General features: G+C 41.8%; 1 protein-coding gene across 2 annotated transcripts in view; it reads right to left on the reverse strand.

Moving 5' to 3' along the window:
- Positions 1 to 21,315, reverse strand: part of CDK19 (cyclin dependent kinase 19) — a 367,636-nt gene that overhangs the window by 316,414 nt on the left and 29,907 nt on the right. For both annotated transcript variants that reach the window (XM_077289462.1, XM_077289463.1), the window contains exon 2: positions 17,935 to 18,010. In XM_077289462.1, coding sequence (XP_077145577.1) covers positions 17,935 to 18,010 — 76 coding nt within the window. The remainder of the gene's footprint in view (positions 1 to 17,934; positions 18,011 to 21,315) is intronic.

Genomic DNA, 21,315 nt, shown 5'->3' on the forward strand with positions numbered 1-21,315 from the left:
GCACCAATAGGAAAGTTCTGTTGAAAACCCGCAGAGGAATCCGCAGAAGAAACCGCAGGAAAATCCTCAGTGAAAACCGCAGCGGTTTTGCACTGCGGATTTTCCAAATCCGCAGCGGAAAAATCCGCAGCAGAATCCGCATCGTGTGCACATACCCTTACAGTTCCCATCACCACATGCCTAACCAGCAGCTTTTGTTTTGGCCACAAGATATTTTAATTCGCCACCACGACAAGGTAGACTCTTTTGGCCAGGCTCTACTCTACTGTAACTTACTAAACATTTGTTAAAATATCCAATACAATTTCGGTATATTTTTATTTATTTTTCAATTTTTAAAATGACCAACAATATCACAAACAAGGAACAAATACCGCCACACCATGACCAGACCACATATTACCACCATATAGTGATCAAATAATACTACATACAAGGAGCAAATACTGCCAAACCATGACCAGACCACATAAATAAAAAAACACAATACTAATATCACCATAAGTGCCATTATACACAGGAGATCTGTACCTCGTATACAGTGATCACCGGTGACATTATATACAAGAGCTCTGTATATAGTGTACAGGTAATACAGTGATCACCAGTGATATTATACACAGTAGATCTGTATATAGTTTCAGTGTACAGGTAATACAGTGATCAGTGACATTACACACAGTAGATCTGTATATAGTTTCAGTGTACAGGTAATACAGTGATTACCAGTGACATTATACACAGGAGCTCTGTATATAGTGTCAGTGTACAGGTAATAAAGTGATCACCAGTGACATTATACACAGGAGCTCTGTATATAGTATACAGTGTATAGTGTCAGTGTACAGGTAACACACTGACTCACCGGTGATGTCGCTAGTTGAAGTCCTTCATCTTTGCTTTTCATCTTCATCCAGAACACGCCACCATTACTTCTTTCAGCCAGGACTCGTCTCTGCAGAAAATAACACAGTTATCTTGAGCACATTCCCCAATTTTTCCCCAACCTCTACACTACGCCAGATGAAGAAAAAAAGTGACCGTGTCACCCTGCACAGTAACATAGTCATCCATAATAGTATAATTGATATATATAGCAGTATAATGCACCGCCATAGTAGTATAATGTACCCATAGTCATATATAGTATAATGCACCCCCATAGTACTATAATGCACCCCCATAGGAGTATAATGCAGCCCCATAGCAGTATAATGCAGCAGCCCAATAACAGTATAATGCAGCAGCCCCATAGCAGTATAATGCAGCAGCCCCATAGCAGTATAATGTACCCATAGTGTAATGCAGCAGCCCCATAGTATAATGCACCCATAAGAGTATAATGCACCTCATAGTATAATGCAGCAGACCCATAGCAGTATAATGCACCCCATAGTATAATGCAGCAGCCCCATTTTATAATGTACCCATAGGAGTATAATGCACTCCATAGTATAATGGAGCATGCACATAGCAGTATAATGCAGCCATCGTATAATGCAGCATCCACATAATATAATGCACCCCATAGTATAATGCATCCCCTTTCCCTTCCCCCCATAGTAGTATAATGAACCCCCATACTGGTATAATATGCCCCATGCCGTGGCTTTACAAAAAAAAAAGTTTTTCCTTATCTGGACGAGCTCCAGCGATGTCCTCACCTACGATTCAGCTGAGGCACGCAGCGTCGTTACGGTGTATGACAGTGACGTCATACGTCAGCAACGTGTGTGCTGATGTCAGCTACCGGCCTTTGGCTCTTAGCTGTTGCTGTACGGGAGGAATATCCTGCACGGCAACAAATTTTAACTGATCGTGTGTGTCAGAGGACATGCGATCAGTTACTGAAGCGGCAGAATCCTGCCGCTGCGGGCCCAGTGAGCAGAACACAAGGGGCCTGCTGCGGGCCCCCTCTGCTCATCGGGCCCCATATGCCAGTAAGGGCAGTAATGCCCTGATGGTGGCCCTGATAGTCAGTATATTTTATAATTTAGACTCATTAGATGTCCAGCCTGAAATTGTTTGGTCCACTGAATCTCAATCTGGTACATGCCTTGATTGCTCTTCAGCAGCAATTGTAAGGAAATAGTTTGATGATATCCTTTTTTTTGCATTCTATTTTTTATTTTCATTTTTACCCTTTAGTTTTGTCTCTCCCTTTTCTCATAGAGCCATTTCTTTTTTTTCTCCCATTTTACCAATGAGATGAATTACTGAAATTCTGCCATTGTTTTAAGGCAATTAGTGTGTGTGTTAAAAATCACCTGCTAAGCTAACTTGATTCTGGAGGTAAGTCAAATCATGGCAATGCTATATTTTTATTTAAAATCAGAATTCTGGCATTTTTATTTATTTTTGCAGCTTTTTCCTTATGGCTTAAATAACTTGATATTTTGGAAGATTAGGCTTTTATGGATGAAGTGCTATCAAATAGGTTTATAATTTTTATTTTCCAATTAGGAAAAGGGGAGTGATTTAAAGAGTAACCGTTGCTTTAATTTTTATTTCATAAAATCAATAGTACACATGAAAATAACCAACTTTGTAATATATCTTATCAGAGAGATCTGCTTCCTTCTCTACCAAAATTGATCAGTCATTATCGAAATTCTCAATTCTGAGGTAAAACCTGTATTCAGTGAAGATACTTTCCCATTACTAAGATAGATGAGAGCTAGTACTGATAAGATTATATGTGGAAGGCTGAGGCTCTCCCTCCTGTCTAAATAGAATCTCATCAGAAGCGCTTGCCATCTCATATTTCATTAATGGAAAAATCTGTCTTCACTGAATACAGATTTTACCGCAGAATTGAGAATTTTTGTAAGATATTTTAATTTATTGACAGCACTATCTAAGAGGTTGAACAGCAGTAATGGGAGCTAACCCTGAGGGCTGCAATTAGAGGCCCTCGACATATACGATACAGCTCATGACAGGAAGAGGTTAAGGAAGAAACACCAGGCTGACATTTCTTGTTTTCTACAGCTCACTTTTTTGAGATTTGCTGGACAGAATGGGATACAGAGAGCAAAGATTTAAATACAACTTTACAGAGTTGCTGGAGGGCGATCTAGCCATACTGCACAGACATATCAAGCTCTATTGCAGCTCTCCTGTTAGTCTACATTCTAGGGAAGGGGATGAAACAGTTTATGCACACTTCTGTGACAATGCACTGATATCTTGCTGAATGTACACTGTTCAAAAAAATAAAGGGAACACTTAAACAACAGAATATAACTCCAAGTAAATCAAAACTTCTGTGAAATCAAACTGTCCACTTAGGAAGCAACACTGTTTGACAATCTATTTCACATGCTGTTGTGCAAATGGAATAGACAACAGATGGAAATTATTGGCAATTATCAAGACACACTCAATAAAGAAGTGGTTCTGCAGGTGGGGACCACAGACCACATCTCAGTGCCAATGCTTTCGGGCTGATGTTTTGGTCACTTTTGAATGTTGGCTGTGCTTTCACACTCATGGTAGCATGAGACGGACTCTACAACCCACACAAGTGGCTCAGGTAGTGCAGCTCATCCAGGATGGCACATCAATGTGAGCTGTGGCAAGAAGGTTTGCTGTGTCTGTTAGCGTAGTGTCCTGAGGCTGGAAGCGCTACCAGGAGACAGGCCAGTACACGAGGAGACGTGAGGGGGGCCTTAGGAGGGCAATATCCCAGCAGCAGGACCGCTACCTCAGCCTTTGTGCAAGGAGGAACAGGAGGAGCACTGCCAGAGCCCTGAAAAATGACGTCCAGCAGGCCACAAATGTGCATGTGTTTGCACAAACTGTTAGAAACCGACTCCATGGGGATGGTCTGAGTGCCCGACGTCCACAGATGGGGGCTCACAGGCCAACACCGTGCAGGATGCTTGGAATTTGCCACAGGACACCAGGATTGGCAAATTCTCCACTGGCGCCCAGTGCTCTTCACAGATGAAAGCGGGTTCACACGGAGCACATGTGACAGAGTCTGGAGATGCCGTGGAGAGCCATTTGCTGCCTGCAACATCCTTCAGCATGACTGGTTTGGCAGTGGGTCAGTAATGGTGTTGGGTGGCATTTCTTTGGAGGGCCGCACAGCCCTCCATGTGATTGCCAGAGGTAGCCTGACTGCCATTAAGTACAGAGATGAGATCCTCAGACCTCTTGTAAGACCATATGCTGGTGCGTTAGGCCCTGGGTTCCTCCTAAAGCAGGACAATGCCAGACCTCATGTTGCGGGAGTGTGTCAGCAGTTCCTGCAAGATGAAGGCATTGAAGCTATTGACTGGCCCGTCTGTTTCCCAGACCTGAATCTGATTGATCACATTTGGGACATCATGTCTCGCACCATCCACCAACGTCACATTGCACCACAGACTGTCCAGGAGTTGACGGATGCTTTAGTCCAGGTCTGGGAGGAGATCCCTCAGGAGACCATCCGCCACCTCATCAGGAGCATGCCCAGGCATTGTAGGGTGGTCATACAGGCACGTGGAGGCCACACACACTGCTGAGCATCATTTCCTTGTTTTGAGGCATTTCCACTGAAGTTGGATCAGCCTGAAACTTCATTTTCCACTTTGATTTTGAGCATCAGTCCAACCCCAGACATCTGTGGGATATTAGTTGTGATTTACGTTGATAATTTTTAGGTTTTATTGTTCTCAACACATTCCACTATGTAATAAATAAAGATTTACAACTGGAATATTTCATTCAGTGATATCTAGGATGTGGGATTTTAGTCTTCCCTTTATTTTTTTGAGCAGTGTATTTTCCATAAAGACAATAGAGGAAACATGCATCTTCAATATTGCAGGCCTCGAGAGTCTGAAGAGATAACATAACGTGTTATTTTTTTTAATGTTGAGGATACTTATTTATTTTTCTTATACAACTGAAGATGCACACTACCGCTTTATTTATTATTTTTGCAGGCTAAAGAAAGTTGGCTATCCTGTCAATCACGTAGACTTTGAAGAAGAGTCAGTGCGTATGTTTGAAAGTCGCTCCACTCATATAGTCAACTCAGCACCCTCTTTCTTATGATCACTGGGGGTTCCAGTGCTAAAATACCCAGTGATCACTTACTACCTTAACTATGGATAGATGATAAGTATTGAATAAGGCAAAACTCCTTCATATCTTTTATGCTGAGGTAAAAATCTATAATGAGTCCTAGATAGAAAGTCAGTCCACAAACACTTCTATACATTTTTCCTGGCTATGTCTAATTTTTGAGAGCCCATTTAAAACCTACAGCTCTGGCAAAAATTAAGAGACCACTGCAAAATATTCAGTTTGTCTGATTTTTCTTTTTATAGGTATATTTTTGAGTAAAATGTAAATTGTTCTTTTATTCTATAAGCTTCTGACAACATGTCTCCAAATTTCCAAGCAATACATTTTACATTTTTTTTTCTGAAAAAGAAAATGGTCAAAACTAAAAGAAACCAAAACATTGCTTTCAGACCTCAAATAATGCAAAGAAAACAAGTTCATAATCATTTAGAAACAACAATACTAACGTTTTAACTCGGGAAGAGCTCAGAAATCAATATTTTGTGGAATAACCATGATTTTTAATCACAGCTTTCATGCGTCTTGGCATGCTTTCCACCAGTCTTTCACACTGCTTCTGGCGCAAAAATGTAAGCAGTTCTTCTTTGTTTGAGGGCTTTTGACTATCCATCATCCTCTTGATTACATTCCAGAGGTTTTCAATGTGGTTCAGGTCCGGAGATTGGGCTGCCCATGAGAGTATTTTGATGTGGTAATTTTTGCCAGAGCCGTATGTAAGCACTTATGACTGCTGCCATGGGTCTATCTTAAGTTTATTGGGATTGTGCCAATGTTGAACACAGTTGTTTTTAACAGAGGTTCCTTGTTTCCTTCAGCTAGCAAACTGCAAGAGAACTGCTATCTGTTGCTCCATCTCAAGACGTTAGAGCAGTTTGCAGTCCAGCTCTGACACATCAGTGACTTTCAGGCCATCTGCTCCAAGTTAATTCTGTCTCTGCAGTTGTTCAGGCTATAACCTGCAATAATTTATCATGTGAATCACTGTAAAATCACACTGACAATTGTTAACACCACACTTAGTAAGGTTCACAATGTAGCAAGGCTTTGCCTCTATTTACAATAACAACTCGAAATTTGTGTGCTGTCATAGGAACAGAAAAAGAATTCTGGCCAGGGTAGATCAGCCAGATAAATATATTGGAGCACTCAAAACATAAGATAATACAGATTTCGTTATACAGGATAAACCAGAGTCAAACGTTCGAATAGTCTATTCAGGGATGGGATGTTTGCAAGATGGATGTCTCTATTTATAAGTCTGTTCCTCCACAGTACACAACAGTCAACAAAATAATTCTCTAGACAAAGCCATAAGGGCGAAACTCTGGGTCAAGCTGTATACATAAAAGGATTTTTAACTGCTTACCGCTGAAACCTGTTTTCACCTTACTGCCAGACCCCATTTTTCAAATCTGATCATTGTCACTTTAAATGGTAATAACTTTGTCATGACATTTTGTACTTAGATTTAGTGGTGAATTTAAGCTGATAAAATTTATTTATGCAAATTCTGTAAAATTTTCAATTTCAAATTTTATGCCCTTACTAAGCTACCTGCCCATGATGAGTTTTTGGGGAGTTTTTTTTAGGTCTCTTTCAGACGTCAGTGTGTCCCGCATGTGTAGTGACAGTTTTCACATGTACCAGAGACACTTACACACGTATACGCATTCAACTGAATGGGTCTGTGCACATTTTAGGGTATGTGTCCACCTTCAGGATGGCCGGCGGTTTGGACGGAGCCGCATACCCGCTCCGCCCCCTTCTGTGACGCGATGATTCCGGATGTGTTCTTTGCACACATCCGGCATCATCGCACCCCACACATAGGGCCATGTGTTTTACCTTGCGGCGGTGCAGCGTCGCCGCAAGGTAAACAGACATGCTGCGATCTTAAAAGACGTGCCGTATGTCGGGAATCGCAGGGCCGCCGGGTGAGTGTTACCACGCATAGTGGAGACAGGATTTCATAAAATCCCCTCCAATATGCTGTAACATCTGGACTCTGCGTGTTTGACGCTGCGGCTCTGCGCAGCGTCAAACACGCAGCGTTTCCTGAACGTGGAAACATAACCTTAGTGTTTCCACAGGCCATGTGGGCAAAATACTGACATGTCCACTTTTTAACAGCACCACGGGCTGCAAAACATCTCGCACACGTGCACACTGAGGACACACGGATGATATCCATTACTAATCCGATAGTTGCAATACAGCATGGTCAGCCTCAATAAATACTAAAACATAACATTTAATAAACCTTTAAAATACATAAACAGCATAAAGAAATCTAAGTGCTCAAAATAACCAGTGCTCAAGTAAAAAAGGGTTTTGGTTCAATCTCACCCATATGAGTATTTCCTTCTCATTTCGTTTTTTTCCGGCTTATTCTTTGGAAATAAACCGCACCAGCAGGTTAAAAAGATATATATATAGTTATGGAGGGGGATCTTAGGGTCTAAATCTCCTTGTCGTGCCCCTGTATATCTCCTGCCCTAACAAGGGCAGTACCCAAATGTCATCCTGCTTAAAAGGATACCCATGAAAAATGTAGCCTCCCTATAGCATGTATCCTCTGCCGCGATCTCCATCTGCGCACGCGCGGCCACAGGAAAGATGGCCGCGCCCACCGGTAAACGGCTGAATAGCGCAGATCGCGCTGTTTTTCATCACCTGGGCAGTGGATTCACCTTTTGGACATGCGCACACCACTACGCCACCAACGTAATGATGAGCAGGATTCTGGGGGAGAAACAGCGCTGTCACCACGCCCATAGCACCAGACCAGCGTGAGTGACAGCAGAAAACGGTGACTTTACAAAGGTATTTCGGCAGCATAGGTGGGTAATAAAGGCACACAAAGACACTAATGTAACGCCCAGCTCTGCCCCTATTTAACGCTATTTTTAGCTCATCTTCAAAAAACGGGGTGACAGGTTCCCTTTAAATAAAAACAAAACACACTTTTCCATTTTTATTTAAAAATAAACACAGTTATACTCATCTAACACCCATTCCATTGAAGCCAACGTCTCCTGTAATAAACCAAAAATAAAAAAACAACAAAATCTCACACCTGTCAGACGTTCTGTTCCACGCAGTTAGGCTGGGGTCACACATGCGAGTTTTATGGACGTAAGAGCGCAGAAACTACGTCCGTAAAACTCGCATTACATACGGCACAATTATTCTCAATGGGGCTGCTCCTATTAGCCGTATATTACGGTTCAGTATTATACGGCTTTCTACGGCCGTACAAAATCGCAGCATGCTGCGTTTGTCAGCGTACTGCGCAAATAATACGCCAATGAAAGTCTATGGGGGCGCGAAAAATACGGATTCCACACGGACCTGCAGTGTGACTTGCGAGAAATACGCAGCGGTGTTAGTGAAAAGTCGGTAATTCAATTGCCGGCTTTTCATTTCTCCTGCACAAACCCGACAGGATATGAGACATGGTTTACATACAGTAAACCATCTCATATCCCCTTTTTTTTTGCATATTCCACACTACTAATGTTAGTAGTGTGTATGTGCAAAATTTCAGCGCTGTAGCTGCTGAAATAAAGGGTTAAATGGCGGAAAAAATTGGCGTGGGCTCCCGCGCAATTTTCTCCGCCAGAGTGGTAAAGCCAGTGACTGAGGGCAGATATTAATAGCCAGGAGAGGGTCCATGGTTATTGGCCCCCCCGTGGCTAAAAACATCTGCCCCCAGCCACCCCAGAAAAGGCACATCTGGAAGATGCGCCTATTCTGGCACTTGGCCACTCTCTTCCCACTCCCTGTAGCTGTGGGATATGGGGTAATGAAGGGTTAATGCCACCTTGCTATTGTAAGGTGACATTAAGCCAGATTAATAATGGAGAGGCGTCAATTATGACACCTATCCATTATTAATCCAATTGTAGGAAAGGGTTAAAAAACACACACACACATGATTACAAAGTAGTTTAATGAAATAAACACAGCGGTTGTTGTAATAATTTATTGTTCTCCCATTCCATTTCCAGGACCTCGCTTGGCAACATAATAAACGCACAAGATACATACCTTCTGCTGTCAGATCTCGTCCCACGAAGTAATCCATCTGAAGGGGTTAACTAATATTACAGGCAGGAGCCCTGCAAATGCAGCTGTGCTCCGTGCTTGTAATCCCCGGGGAATGAATGAAATGTAGGTCATTGACCTACATTTCCTTCAGTCGCGGTGATGCGCCCCTGCTGGATGTTCTCATGAACTGCAGCCTGGGAACTTTTTCCCACGCTCCAGGTCATATGAGGACATCCACCAGGGGGCGCATCACCGCGACTGAAGGAAATGTAGGTCAATGACCTACATTTCATTCATTCCCCGGGGATTACAAGCACGGAGCACAGCTGCATTTGCAGGGCTCCTGCCTGTAATATTAGTTAACCCCTTCAGATGGATTACTTCGTGGGACGAGATCTGACAGCAGAAGGTATGTATCTTGTGCGTTTATTATGTTGCCAAGCGAGGTCCTGGAAATGGAATGGGAGAACAATAAATTATTACAACAACCGCTGTGTTTATTTCATTAAACTACTTTGTAATCATGTGTGTGTGTGTTTTTTAACCCTTTCCTACAATTGGATTAATAATGGATAGGTATCATAATTGACGCCTCTCCATTATTAATCTGGCTTAATGTCACCTTACAATAGCAAGGTGGCATTAACCCTTCATTACCCCATATCCCACCGCTACAGGGAGTGGGAAGAGAGTGGCCAAGTGCCAGAATTGGCGCATCTTCCAGATGTGCCTTTTCTGGGGTGGCTGGGGGCAGATGTTTTTAGCCACGGGGGGGCCAATAACCATGGACCCTCTCCTGGCTATTAATATCTGCCCTCAGTCACTGGCTTTACCGCTCTGGCGGAGAAAATTGCGCGGGAGCCCACGCCAATTTTTTCTGCCATTTAACCCTTTATTTCAGCAGCTACAGCGCTGAAATTTTGCACATACACACTACTAACATTAGTAATGTGGAATATGCAAAAAAAAAGGGGATATGAGATGGTTTACTGTATGTAAACCATGTCTCATATCCTGTCGGGTTTGTGCAGGAGAAATGAAAAGCCGGCAATTGAATTAGCGGCTGTTCACAGATATCGCGCTGAATGAAATCTAAATACAGACTATATATATATGTGTCTCAATGACATATATATATATATATATATATATATACTGTATATATGTTTTCCCTAACATTTGAGCACATAAATCCATTAGATGTCGGTTTTGCAAGCCTGCGCGAAAATCTCGTAGTACGGATGCCATACGGATTACATACGGAGGATGCCATGCGCAAAATACGCTGAAACACCCTGACTACGGATCAATATTTTGGGGACATTTCTCCGTATTACGGCCGTAGTACGGACGTATAATACGTGGCGTATTTTCTTACGCCATGTGTGACCCCAGCCTAATCCATGTCTGTGGATAAATAGTTTTCAACCTGAACGTTGCCAAGATTCAACCGTCCAGGCTGAGAGCCACTCATGAATGAGCTGCTCGTGACTAGCGGTGACCATATCGAGGTTACAGCGGGTCATTGAGGCTGCGTTCCCAGCTGGGCTGAACTGCGGTGACCTCAGCACCATGAAAAAGTAAATGAGTTCACCGCAGATCAGCTCAGTGAGTTCACCGCAGGACACAGTTAATTTTTGTTTTATTACAGGAAACGTTGACTTCAATGGAATAGGCGTTAGGATAGTATGACTGTGTTTGTTATATTTAAATAAAAATGGAAAAGTGTGTTTTCTTCTTATTTCAAATAAAATACTTTATACTTGCTGAGCATTTATTTATCATACAACTATAGGATTAGTAATGGATAGGGGTCATACAGACGCCTCTCCATTACTAAGCCGTGTGCTTGATGTCACCAGACAATACAAAGGTGACATAAACCCCACAAATATTACCCCACTTGCCACTGCCACAGGGCAAATGGGAAGAGTTGGACAAAGTGTCAAAATTGGCACATCTAATAGATATGCCTTTTCTGGGAGGCTGCTATTTTTAAGCTGGGGGGGGTCAATATTTGTGGCCTCTTACCAGCCTGAGAATATGAAGCCCCAGCTGTCTGCTTTAGCAAGGCTGGTTATCAAAAATTTGGGGACCCCACAACGTTTTTTTTTTTTAAATAATTTTTAAAAACATTGTGGAGAACCCTCTTTTCTTGATAACCAGTCTTGCTGAAGCTGACAGTTGAGGGTTGCAGCCCGCAGCTGTCAGTTTTGCCTGGCTGGTTATCAAAAATACAGGGGAACCCAAGATGGGAGATTTATTTTATTTATTTATAGCACAGGTAGGGGCTGATGAATACTCCCATCACTGAAGCTGTACTACTGCCATAGAAAATAGGAAAAAAGGAAAAAAAGCGCTATATAATGTATGTATGAAATATTCATTTGCAAACATTGCTATGAAAAATACAGTAAGAAAGAAGGTACTTAGTGCATAGCTTGGCCCTGACAGGCCCCTTTCACTAGCACAGAAAAACAGGGCGCTGCCAGTGCGGTAAGACTGCCACCAGTTCCTCGTTAGATATAAGAGCGGACCGTTAACAGGATTATATCGGGCCAGAAATCAGCCCCGGTAGCATGGAAAGTTAAAGCAGAGAACCCAAATGTGTGGATTGGTGGGTCGAGATAAAAGAGAAGCCCAAGGTTAAATTATATATTTAGTCGCCTTAAGGACACACTAGACAATACACTATATACACAATGGTTAAACATATACAATGGTCAGATATACAATGGTCAGATGTACAAAAGTTATAAGCAGGCAAATCATGTCATTTACTCTCTTGATGTTTAGCTGCAGGCAACTTCATGGGAGTTATGGGGGCCAGCTATTTCCAGTTTCTTCCAACACACAGCACGGCATGACCTCCCTTGGCGGAGAACTAAGGCCCACATCATCTCACATGCACTTAAACCTTTGGTCAGTAACTCACTTTTCACCTCTGTTTTTCACACAGGGCGTTTTTGCTACTTTTTTTTCTGCAGCAAAACCTGATCATCTTGGCAGGGAAGAAGCTGCGTCAAAAAAGCAGGTTTAGGTGCATTTTTGGTGCGTTTTTTGTTGCGTATTTGGTGCATTTTTTCTTCTCTTTGTCCATGCTAATGTCCTTGGATTTTCAGCAGCAAAAACGCAGCAAATAATGATACCTGCGTTTTTGCTGCGTTTTTTTCAACACCCATTCAGGTCAATGGGTGAAAAACACTGAAGGAAGTGACATGCTCTATGTCCAAAAAACGCAGCAAAGCACAAAATACTGATCAAACAAAAAACTAATGTGTGTGCATGAGATTTCTGAGATGTCATAGGCTTTGCAGGTACTGTAAAAAGCAGCTGAAAATTAGCATAAAAAAGCAGCAAAAAACCGCAGCAAAAACGCCCTGTGTGAGCTTACCCTTAGTATCTAGATTTCTGTGTGGACTACATCTAATAGAGATCCACAGCTAAGTAAAGAAAAATTTAGCTTTTTCTTTCCTTGCAACAATAAGTTCTTTTAACAAGAACACAACACAAGGCATAAATAATACAGCTCACTGTTACTGGGTACTTGAAATAGCAGTGGTGATTAGCCATTATTTCAAGATATACCGTATATACTCGAGTATAAGCCGAGAATTTCGGCCCATTTTTTTAGGCTGAAATTGCCCCTCTTGGCTTATATTCGAGTCATTCCCAGGGGTCGGCAGGGGAGGGGGAGCGGCAGCTGTATAATAATACTCACTGCTCCTGGCGCAGTCCCTGCAGGTCCCTGGTTCTCCGGGCGCTGACAGCTTCTTCCTGTATTGAACGGTCACATGGTACCACTCATTACAGTAATGAATATGGACCCCACTCCACTCCCATAGGGGTGGAGCCGCACATATTCATTACTGTAATGAGTGGTACCATGTGACCGCTCAATACAGGAAGAAGCTGCCGGCGCCCGGAGAACCAGGGACATCCAGGGACCGCGCCGGGAGCAGGTGAGTATAGCGGGGGCAGTGCACTATATTCACCTGTTCCTCGTTCCACCGTCGGCACCGCTGTGTCTTCTGAGTCCTCTGCAGTGATGCTTAAGTCAGAGGGCGCGATGACGCGATTAGTGTGCGCCGCCCTCTGCCTGAGCGTCAGTGCGGAGGACGGGGAAGACACAGCGGCGCTCAGCGGTGGAACAGAGGACAGGTGAATATAGCAAGTGACGGGGGCCTGAGCGACGAGAGGAGTATGTGATTCTTTTTTTTTTTTTTTTTAAATCGCAGCAACAGCATATGGGGCAAATGTGTCTATGGAGCATCTTATGGGCCATGTGCAGCGTTATATGGGGCAAAAATCTCTATGGAGCATCTTATGGGGGCCATAATCAGCATTTGTGCAGCATTATACGGGGCAAATATCTCTATGGAGCATCTTATGGGGCCATAATCAGCATTTGTGCAGCATTATATGGGGCAAATGTCTGTATGGAGCATCTTATGGGGCCATAATCAGCATTTGTGCAGCATTATATGGGGCAAATGTGTCTATGGAGCATCTTATGGGGCCATAATCAGCATTTGTGCAGCATTATATGGGGCAAATGTGTCTATGGAGCAGCATCTTATGGGGCCATAATCAGCATTTGTGCAACATTGTATGGGGCATATTTTAATATGGAGCATCTTATGGGGCCCATCATAAACTGTATGGAGCATTATATGGGGCTCCTGATTCAATATGGATATTCAAAAACACTTAACCTACTGATGTCTCAATTAATTTTACTTTTACTGGTATCTATTTTTATTTTTGACATTTACCAGTAGCTGCTGCATTTTCCACCCTAGGTTTATACTCGAGTCATTATGTTTTCCCAGTTTTTTGTGGCAAAATTAGGGGTCTGAGCTTATACTCGGGTCGGCTTATACTCGAGTATATAAAGTATATCTTTCACTTAAATAGTTAATAGAAGATCAAGTGAAACAAAATGGCAACACTAAAATGGGACAACAATGAACTTAGTTAGGAGCTTTTAAGAATATGACAGTAAAATTGGATGTGAACTTCTTTGCAGTGAAGCAAGTGCTCCAAATAAACTAACTTTTCTCAAATCGCCTACAAGGAAACAAATGAAAAGGCATTTTCTGCATGTACTGAGAGCCTGCCAAGGATAGGATTTTTTGGAGTCACAATAGAGCATTATAATAGGCAATGCAATTAAAAATCACAGTTCTATTCACACGCATACAAAATTCAGGATTACAAAAGGTCAAAAGAAAGATTTCAAAACAATTATTGTATTAGTATATTGAACGTCATACTACAAGCATGATGGTAATACAGTGCAAAATGTTATGATTAAGATAACACATTTGGAGAACCATAGATTGCAGTTATGGCTCACAAGTAATAATAAGTACAAGTATACACAGAACAAATATGGAGTGGAAAAAACTGTTCCTCTACGGGCAGGAGCAGATGACCGTATATTCTTTGATCCAAGGGAATTGCACCGATAATGCAAATCAAACTCTGATCAGAGTGTAATCATAGTGTGATCCAATTCTTTCAGATGAGAAATAGATGGAAAAAGAACATTTTCTCCATCTTCTCCATTCTGTCAGTCTGTGAAAATCGGACTGTACTCAGATGTCATCACGAGTGCAGTCCGATGGTTCCAACACACACTGACTTGCATGGCTGAGTGTGATCCGATAATTGAATCCAACTTCAGCATGCAGCGATTTTTTCATTGGACCAACACAGTCCGAGAAAGAAAAACTGACATGCACGTGGCCCCATAGAATAACATAGCTCCGAGGGAGATCTGATGTTTTGTCGGATGACACACTGAACAATAATAAGGTCGATTGCATGAGCACTAAGCAACCTGAGCCCCCAATAAGGAAAAGAGGTATTTGTGATGTTAATTTCTGCAAAGCACTATGCTGTTGCAATATAAGTGAATAAAATAATTATATTAATAAACAGACTGAGCCCTTTACCAAATAAAAAAATGAATAGCAAGGCTAATCAATATTACAGGAACTTTTTTGGTACAATTAGTCAGATAAAAAGGTGGTGCAATCAGTTAATTTTGAACATCGAAATGTAAAAGGAATTTTTCACTGGGATTTTGCTACCTAATCTGAGAGCAGCAAGATGTATGAACAGAGAACTGTATTAAAGCAACATGTCACTTACTTGGCCGTTTGCTGTAGCTTTGATAAAATTCTGTTGACAAAACTGTGAGTTTCACTAGAGGACTGGTAAACCTGCTGCCATGTAGTCCTCCACATTCAAGAGCTCTGAATAACCATACCTGCAATTGATTGGCAGCTTTCTGCCTATACACAGTATACATAGAATGATGCCAATTAAGGATACGAGTGGAGTCATATAGAGCTCAGAATTGAGAGAACTAGCAGATATACAGCAGATGAAACTATGATTTTATCAACATGACAACATGCAACCCAGTAAGTGATACATCAATGGAATGAAGATCTCTTCTGTATCTAGATTATGAAGCTGTCAGATGGGGTAGTTAAAACCTGGTGACAAATTCCGTTTAGGGGGAAGCTCCCACACACATTTACTATCTGTCTTCAGTGCGTGCCTTTATGTACGGAAAAATTACTCACGTTCGAATTAAGGATTTTGGGTTCTTTTGCAACATAGAAATTAGAGAGTGGTTCTTTTGTAGAATGAGTTGTAGTTTTCAATTACAGCATTTAGTGAACTGTATAATATGGGGGAGGTAATGATTCCAAGTGAGATGAAATGGCAAAAAATGCAATACGTCATGCTTTTTGGTTTATTTGTTAGGCCCCCTACACACGTTCAGGAATTCATGCAGAAAATTCCTGTGAAAATCCGGACATTTCTGCCGGATTTCCGCATGAAAACCGCATGCGTTTTTTTGCGCGTTTTTTTCCAGACATTTCCCAATGCATTAGACAGTGGGAAAACTGCGAAAAAAACGCAAAATTAATGAGCATGTCCATTATTTTTCCGCAATGCGTTTTTCATGCGAAAAAACGCACATCATGTCCACAGAAATTGCGGATTTCATTAAAAATGATGGGATGCTTAATGTATGCAGATTATTTGCAAATATTCTGCAACGTGTGCACATAGCCTAAAAGTTTTCATCATGTGTGAAAAAGACGTGACTACATGACTCTTCAGGACAGTATGTCTATAATTGCACTAAAGGTTTGGTTTTTGAGTTCTGCCTTATTTTTACATCATTTCAAAGCTTTTAAGCCAAAATTCTGTTTTGAAGCTGAATTTTTTTTAAATGCATATTTTAATCACTGTACTCATCAATCCGTACAACAAACGTAACGGTTTATTTTTTTTATCGCAAATCAAACAGAAAAAAAATGCAATCACTAAGAAAAAAATGGGAAATTGCCTTTTTGATTTTCCCATCTGAAACAATGAATACAGTTAATCAGTAAGTTATTTAACCCATTGAAAAACTGAAACTCATCCCACAGAGAGTAAACCCTCATGTAGCAATACTGAAAAAAAAGTTATGTGCACACGTTGCGGATTCCATTGCGGATTTTTCTGCGCGGATTCTGAAAAATCCACAGGTAAAACGCCCTGCGGATTTACAGCAGATTTACTGCGGATTTTGTGTGGATTTTACACCTGTGGATTCCAATTATGGAACAGGTGTAAAACGCTGTGGAATCCGCACAAAAAATTGACATGCTGCGGAAAATAAACCACAGCGTTTCCGAAAGGAATTTTCTGCAGCATGTGCACTGCGGATTTGGTTTTCCATAGGTTTACAAGGTACTGTACAACACATGGAATACAGCTGTGAATCCGCAGCGTCAAATCCGCTGCGGATCCGCAGCCAAATCTGCAATGTGTGCACATACCCTAAAGCTCCTGAAAGGTGTTTGCTTAGCTCACCACCCAGCTACTCTCCACAGAAGAGAAGAAACGCTCAATCAAACGTCTGCGAAAATCAGTTCAAGCACGGACTGGCCACGGCTCTCCCAACCAGAGCGTGACAGCCTGATAGAAATACATGGATACATTAACATGTTATGTTCTGGTTGGGAGACATGCGGCCAGTCCATGCTCAAACCGATTTGCTCAGACGTCTGAATGAGCCCTTAAGAGAAGAAAGTATGCCAACCAACATGACCATCCTCCCACATGGGGAATACAGGGGAATCAAGACAGTGTGTACATTGCATACTGTCACCATTCAGCAGCACTTTTCATTTCAGCCAAGACAACCCCTTTAACAACATATTTGTTTTGAAACCTTACAGGGCTACATTTTTTTTTTTCACAAAATTATCAGATTGATTGGCTTAAAATAAATAAATGAAATTAAAGCATCAACAATCAATTACTCATCATCTCTCCCGTTCTGACATTGTCTGTCTGGATCCTTGCCAGTATCTACATTCCACTGCTGTAATGTTCTATCACTGGGCTGTGTCATAGCGGGGACTCAGTGAATTGTTGTTTTTTTTGTTGTTTGTTCAGAAACAAACCAAGCCTTTTGTAAAGACTAATGACAGGCAAATAATCTGCCATTTTGTATTCATTTTCATGAAGAATAACTGCAGCCTTTTCATTCTAGTCCAAACAATCCCTTTAAAGCAAAATGTAGACAAAAATAGGTAGTTTATTCCCTGCAACGCGGTATTGTAACTGCGTTTTCTGTAGTGCCCTGTAAATACTGGTCAAAGTGTGCATTTTACGGTGTTTTATAAAGTATATACCAAAATGTGTATGTAGTACATAGTGAGGCTACATGGTTTTAAAATAGCAAAAAGATACAGAAAAACAAATTAACAGTTTATTTACACTTACTGCAATTTCTCTACAAGCTGACATGGATATCCCTGTACCTTCAATTTGCTTCAGTGCATATTCTTTTTCATCTTTTCTGAAAAAGTCAGAAATGTTATGCTTATTAACAATAGCTCAGATACTTTAAAGAGTTGCTAAAAACAGAATCATGTTTATTATTATTAGCACATTTTCAAAGGTGAGAACAAGATAAATGTGAATGAACTGGTTTTCATTTATATGGCTAGAGCATGCACTGTTATATACTTGCTAGATCTACAGACAGATCTACACTGCTACACCTACAGGGGTAATTGCTGTTAGGGTGCATTTTACCAGCACTGGCCACATGTGGTGGATGTTCGAAGTATGAATCAAAAGAACAACCAGAGGTATTGTAACATGAATGTCAGTCACACTGCTACAATGCAGGTAGGTGCAAGCTCCAATAGATGGCAGTAGAGTGAAAGCAGGACTGTATCTAAACAGAGCTGGCCTACAGTGCAGCAGTGAGGCTACCACAGGTGGCAGCAGAATAGTCAAACCAGCCAGGTCAAATCCTAGACTGTAGCGCAGTACCAAAGGAATAAGCAAACTCACGGTCAGAGACAAGCCAGGGGTCAGTAACAGTAAGGAGCGGGTAAGTCAAAATACAAATGATAGAAACAGGTCAGGATACAAGCCAAGTCAAAACCAGGGAGTCAGCACACTAAAGACTGAAGGGAAACATGGAGTAAAGAAGGGAATAGGGGAAAACAGAGACAAGGGTTCAGACAGCAACGCAGGAGGACAAATCAGAGCAATCAGAGTCAGCTACAGCAGCACAAGGTAAAAACTATAACTGACATGGTCTGCAGGACACAGCGGGGATAAATAGCACACCTGAGACCAGACTGAGGCTGAGAAAGTTTAACTCTTGACATGACCAGTCCGGGAAAAAGGGAAAACAGGACTCAAACCCCGGTCTGGATAATGACAATTCAAATTTTTATTGGATAAACCTTCCAAAGATTACAGTATTTTTTCAAAACTGAAAGAAAAGAAAAAACACAACTGAAAAAGCACTGCTTCAAATTATTATGCACAAAAGAGTTTCCAAATATTTTATAGGTTGTAAAGAACTGAAAATGGTCATTTATCAAATTTAATTAAGTGGTCACATTTACTGAAATCAAAAGCATTTTAACAAACCAAGTTACATGTTAATATAGGACCCCTTCTTTGATATCACCTTCACATTTCTTGCATCCATTCAACTTGTGAGTTTTTGGATACTTTCTGCTTGAATTCCTTTGCTTTGCAGGATGTCAGAATAGGCTCCCAGACTTGCTGTTCGATGTGACCTGCCTCCCACCCTCAGATATTTTGTTTGTGGATGCTCCAAAAGGTTATCAATAGAGTTGAGGAGAGGGAACGATGGTGGCCACAACATGAGTTTATCTCTTTTAAATTCTTTGCAGGATGAGATGGTGCATTATCATATGCATGAAGAGGATTTTGCTATGGAAGGCAAGGTTCCTTGTTTTATACCATGGAAGTAAGTGGTCAGTCAGAAACTCGATATACTTTGACAAGGTCATTTTCACACCCTCAGGGACCCTAAAGGGGCCTACCAGCTCTCTCCCTATGATTGCAGCCCAAAACATGACTTGCTGCCTTGTTGGGACAATGTGGCCAACAACCAACTATCAGGGTGGCACAACACTCATTAGTAAACAAGACTGTTTTAAAATTAGTCATGTATGTCTGGGCCTACTGGAACAGTTTCTGATTAAGAGCACTTTTCAGGAACGGCCAAATGGTAGGTTTATGAACAACTGCATGAAAAGCTCTGGAGGATCCTACACCTTAAAGGGAACCGGTCACCCACAAAATCATAGGTGAGCTAAGCCCACCGGGATCAGGGGCCCACCTCTTTTTCTCATCTTTCAGGATACATCGGGGGCTTATCTACAGCATTCCAGAATGCTGTAGATAAGCCCCTGATGCTGGTGGGCTTAGCTCACCTTCGATTTTGGGGGTGACAGGTTCCCTTTAAGGTTCACAGGACTCCAGAAGCACCAGCAGCTTCAAATAAGTGTTTGCTGATTTTTAATGGTATTTTTACAGCTGCTCTCTTAATCCAATGGTTTTGTCGGGCAGAAACCTTCCCCATTGTTCTGTATCATCCACAATTCTCTTCACAGTACAAATGAACACAAAGTTTTTGCGAAATATCTAATGTTGTCAAACCTCGTCCAAGGCATTGGACTATTTGACAATTTTCAGCATCAGAGAAATCCTTTTTCTTTCCCATATAGCTTGAAACCTGTGGTCTGCTTAATAACGTTGAACGTCGTTCTGAAATAATTTCCCTTAATTGGGCAACCTGGCAAACTAATTATTACCGATGTTGGAGATTGATTTCAGTGATCCAAAGAGCCCGGTGACATACCATCCATGAGTATATTTGAAAAACATAAAATTACATCTTTGACACTTAAATCCAATTTGCATGATGACTTGGGACACAGTGTAGAACATTTTTTTTTTTATAAATCCAATTGAAAACTTTTTAGGTTTTACTTGATTTCTAATAAAAGTCTATTAATTTTAAGAAAACTCATTTAATTAGAAAGGGGTATTATTTGCAAAATGGCTTAAGTTTAGAAAATAAAGATATATTCTCCCTGCAGCCGCTCGCTTGTACTCATCTGGGTGTGAACAGTCAGCGCTCTATACAGTCAGGGTTCTGTAATAACTCCCCTTGACCCTTCTTGCCCTACATGGTTTGTGCTGGAGCAGGTTGTAAAAGTGCAGGAGTATTGAGCTCACTTTCTGTTCACTGTCCCTGTGCAGACCGGATGACTGTAAGGCTACTTTCACATTAGCGTCGTTACGGGGCCGTTGCCATGCGTCGGTCTGACGTACCGACGCATGTTGTGAAATAAAAGCACAACCGGGGCAGCGGATGCAGTTTTTCAACGCATCCGCTGCCCCATTGTAATGTCCGGGGAGGAGGGGCGGAGTTTCTGCCGCGCATGCGCGGTCAAAAATGGCGGACGCGACGCACAAAAAAAAAGTTACACGGAACTTTTTTTGTGCCGACGGTCCGCCAAAACATGACGCATCCGTCGCACAACGGATGCGGCGTGTAGCAATCCGTCGCAATGCATCGCTAATGAAAGTCTATGGAGAAAAAACGCATCCTGCGGGCAACTTTGCAGGATGCGTTTTTTCTCCAAAATGACGCATTGCGATGTCCGTCACACAACGCTAGTGTGAAAGTAGCCTAAGGCTACGTTCACATTTGCGTTGTGCGCCACAGCGTCAGCGCCGCAACGCACAACGCAAACAAAAACGCAGCAAAACGCATGCACAACGCTGCATTTTGCGCCGCATGCGTCCTTTTTTTCATTGATT

The sequence above is a fragment of the Ranitomeya variabilis genome, chromosome 2 (assembly GCF_051348905.1).
Source record: "Ranitomeya variabilis isolate aRanVar5 chromosome 2, aRanVar5.hap1, whole genome shotgun sequence".
In the NCBI taxonomy this organism is placed as follows: Eukaryota; Metazoa; Chordata; class Amphibia; order Anura; family Dendrobatidae; genus Ranitomeya; species Ranitomeya variabilis.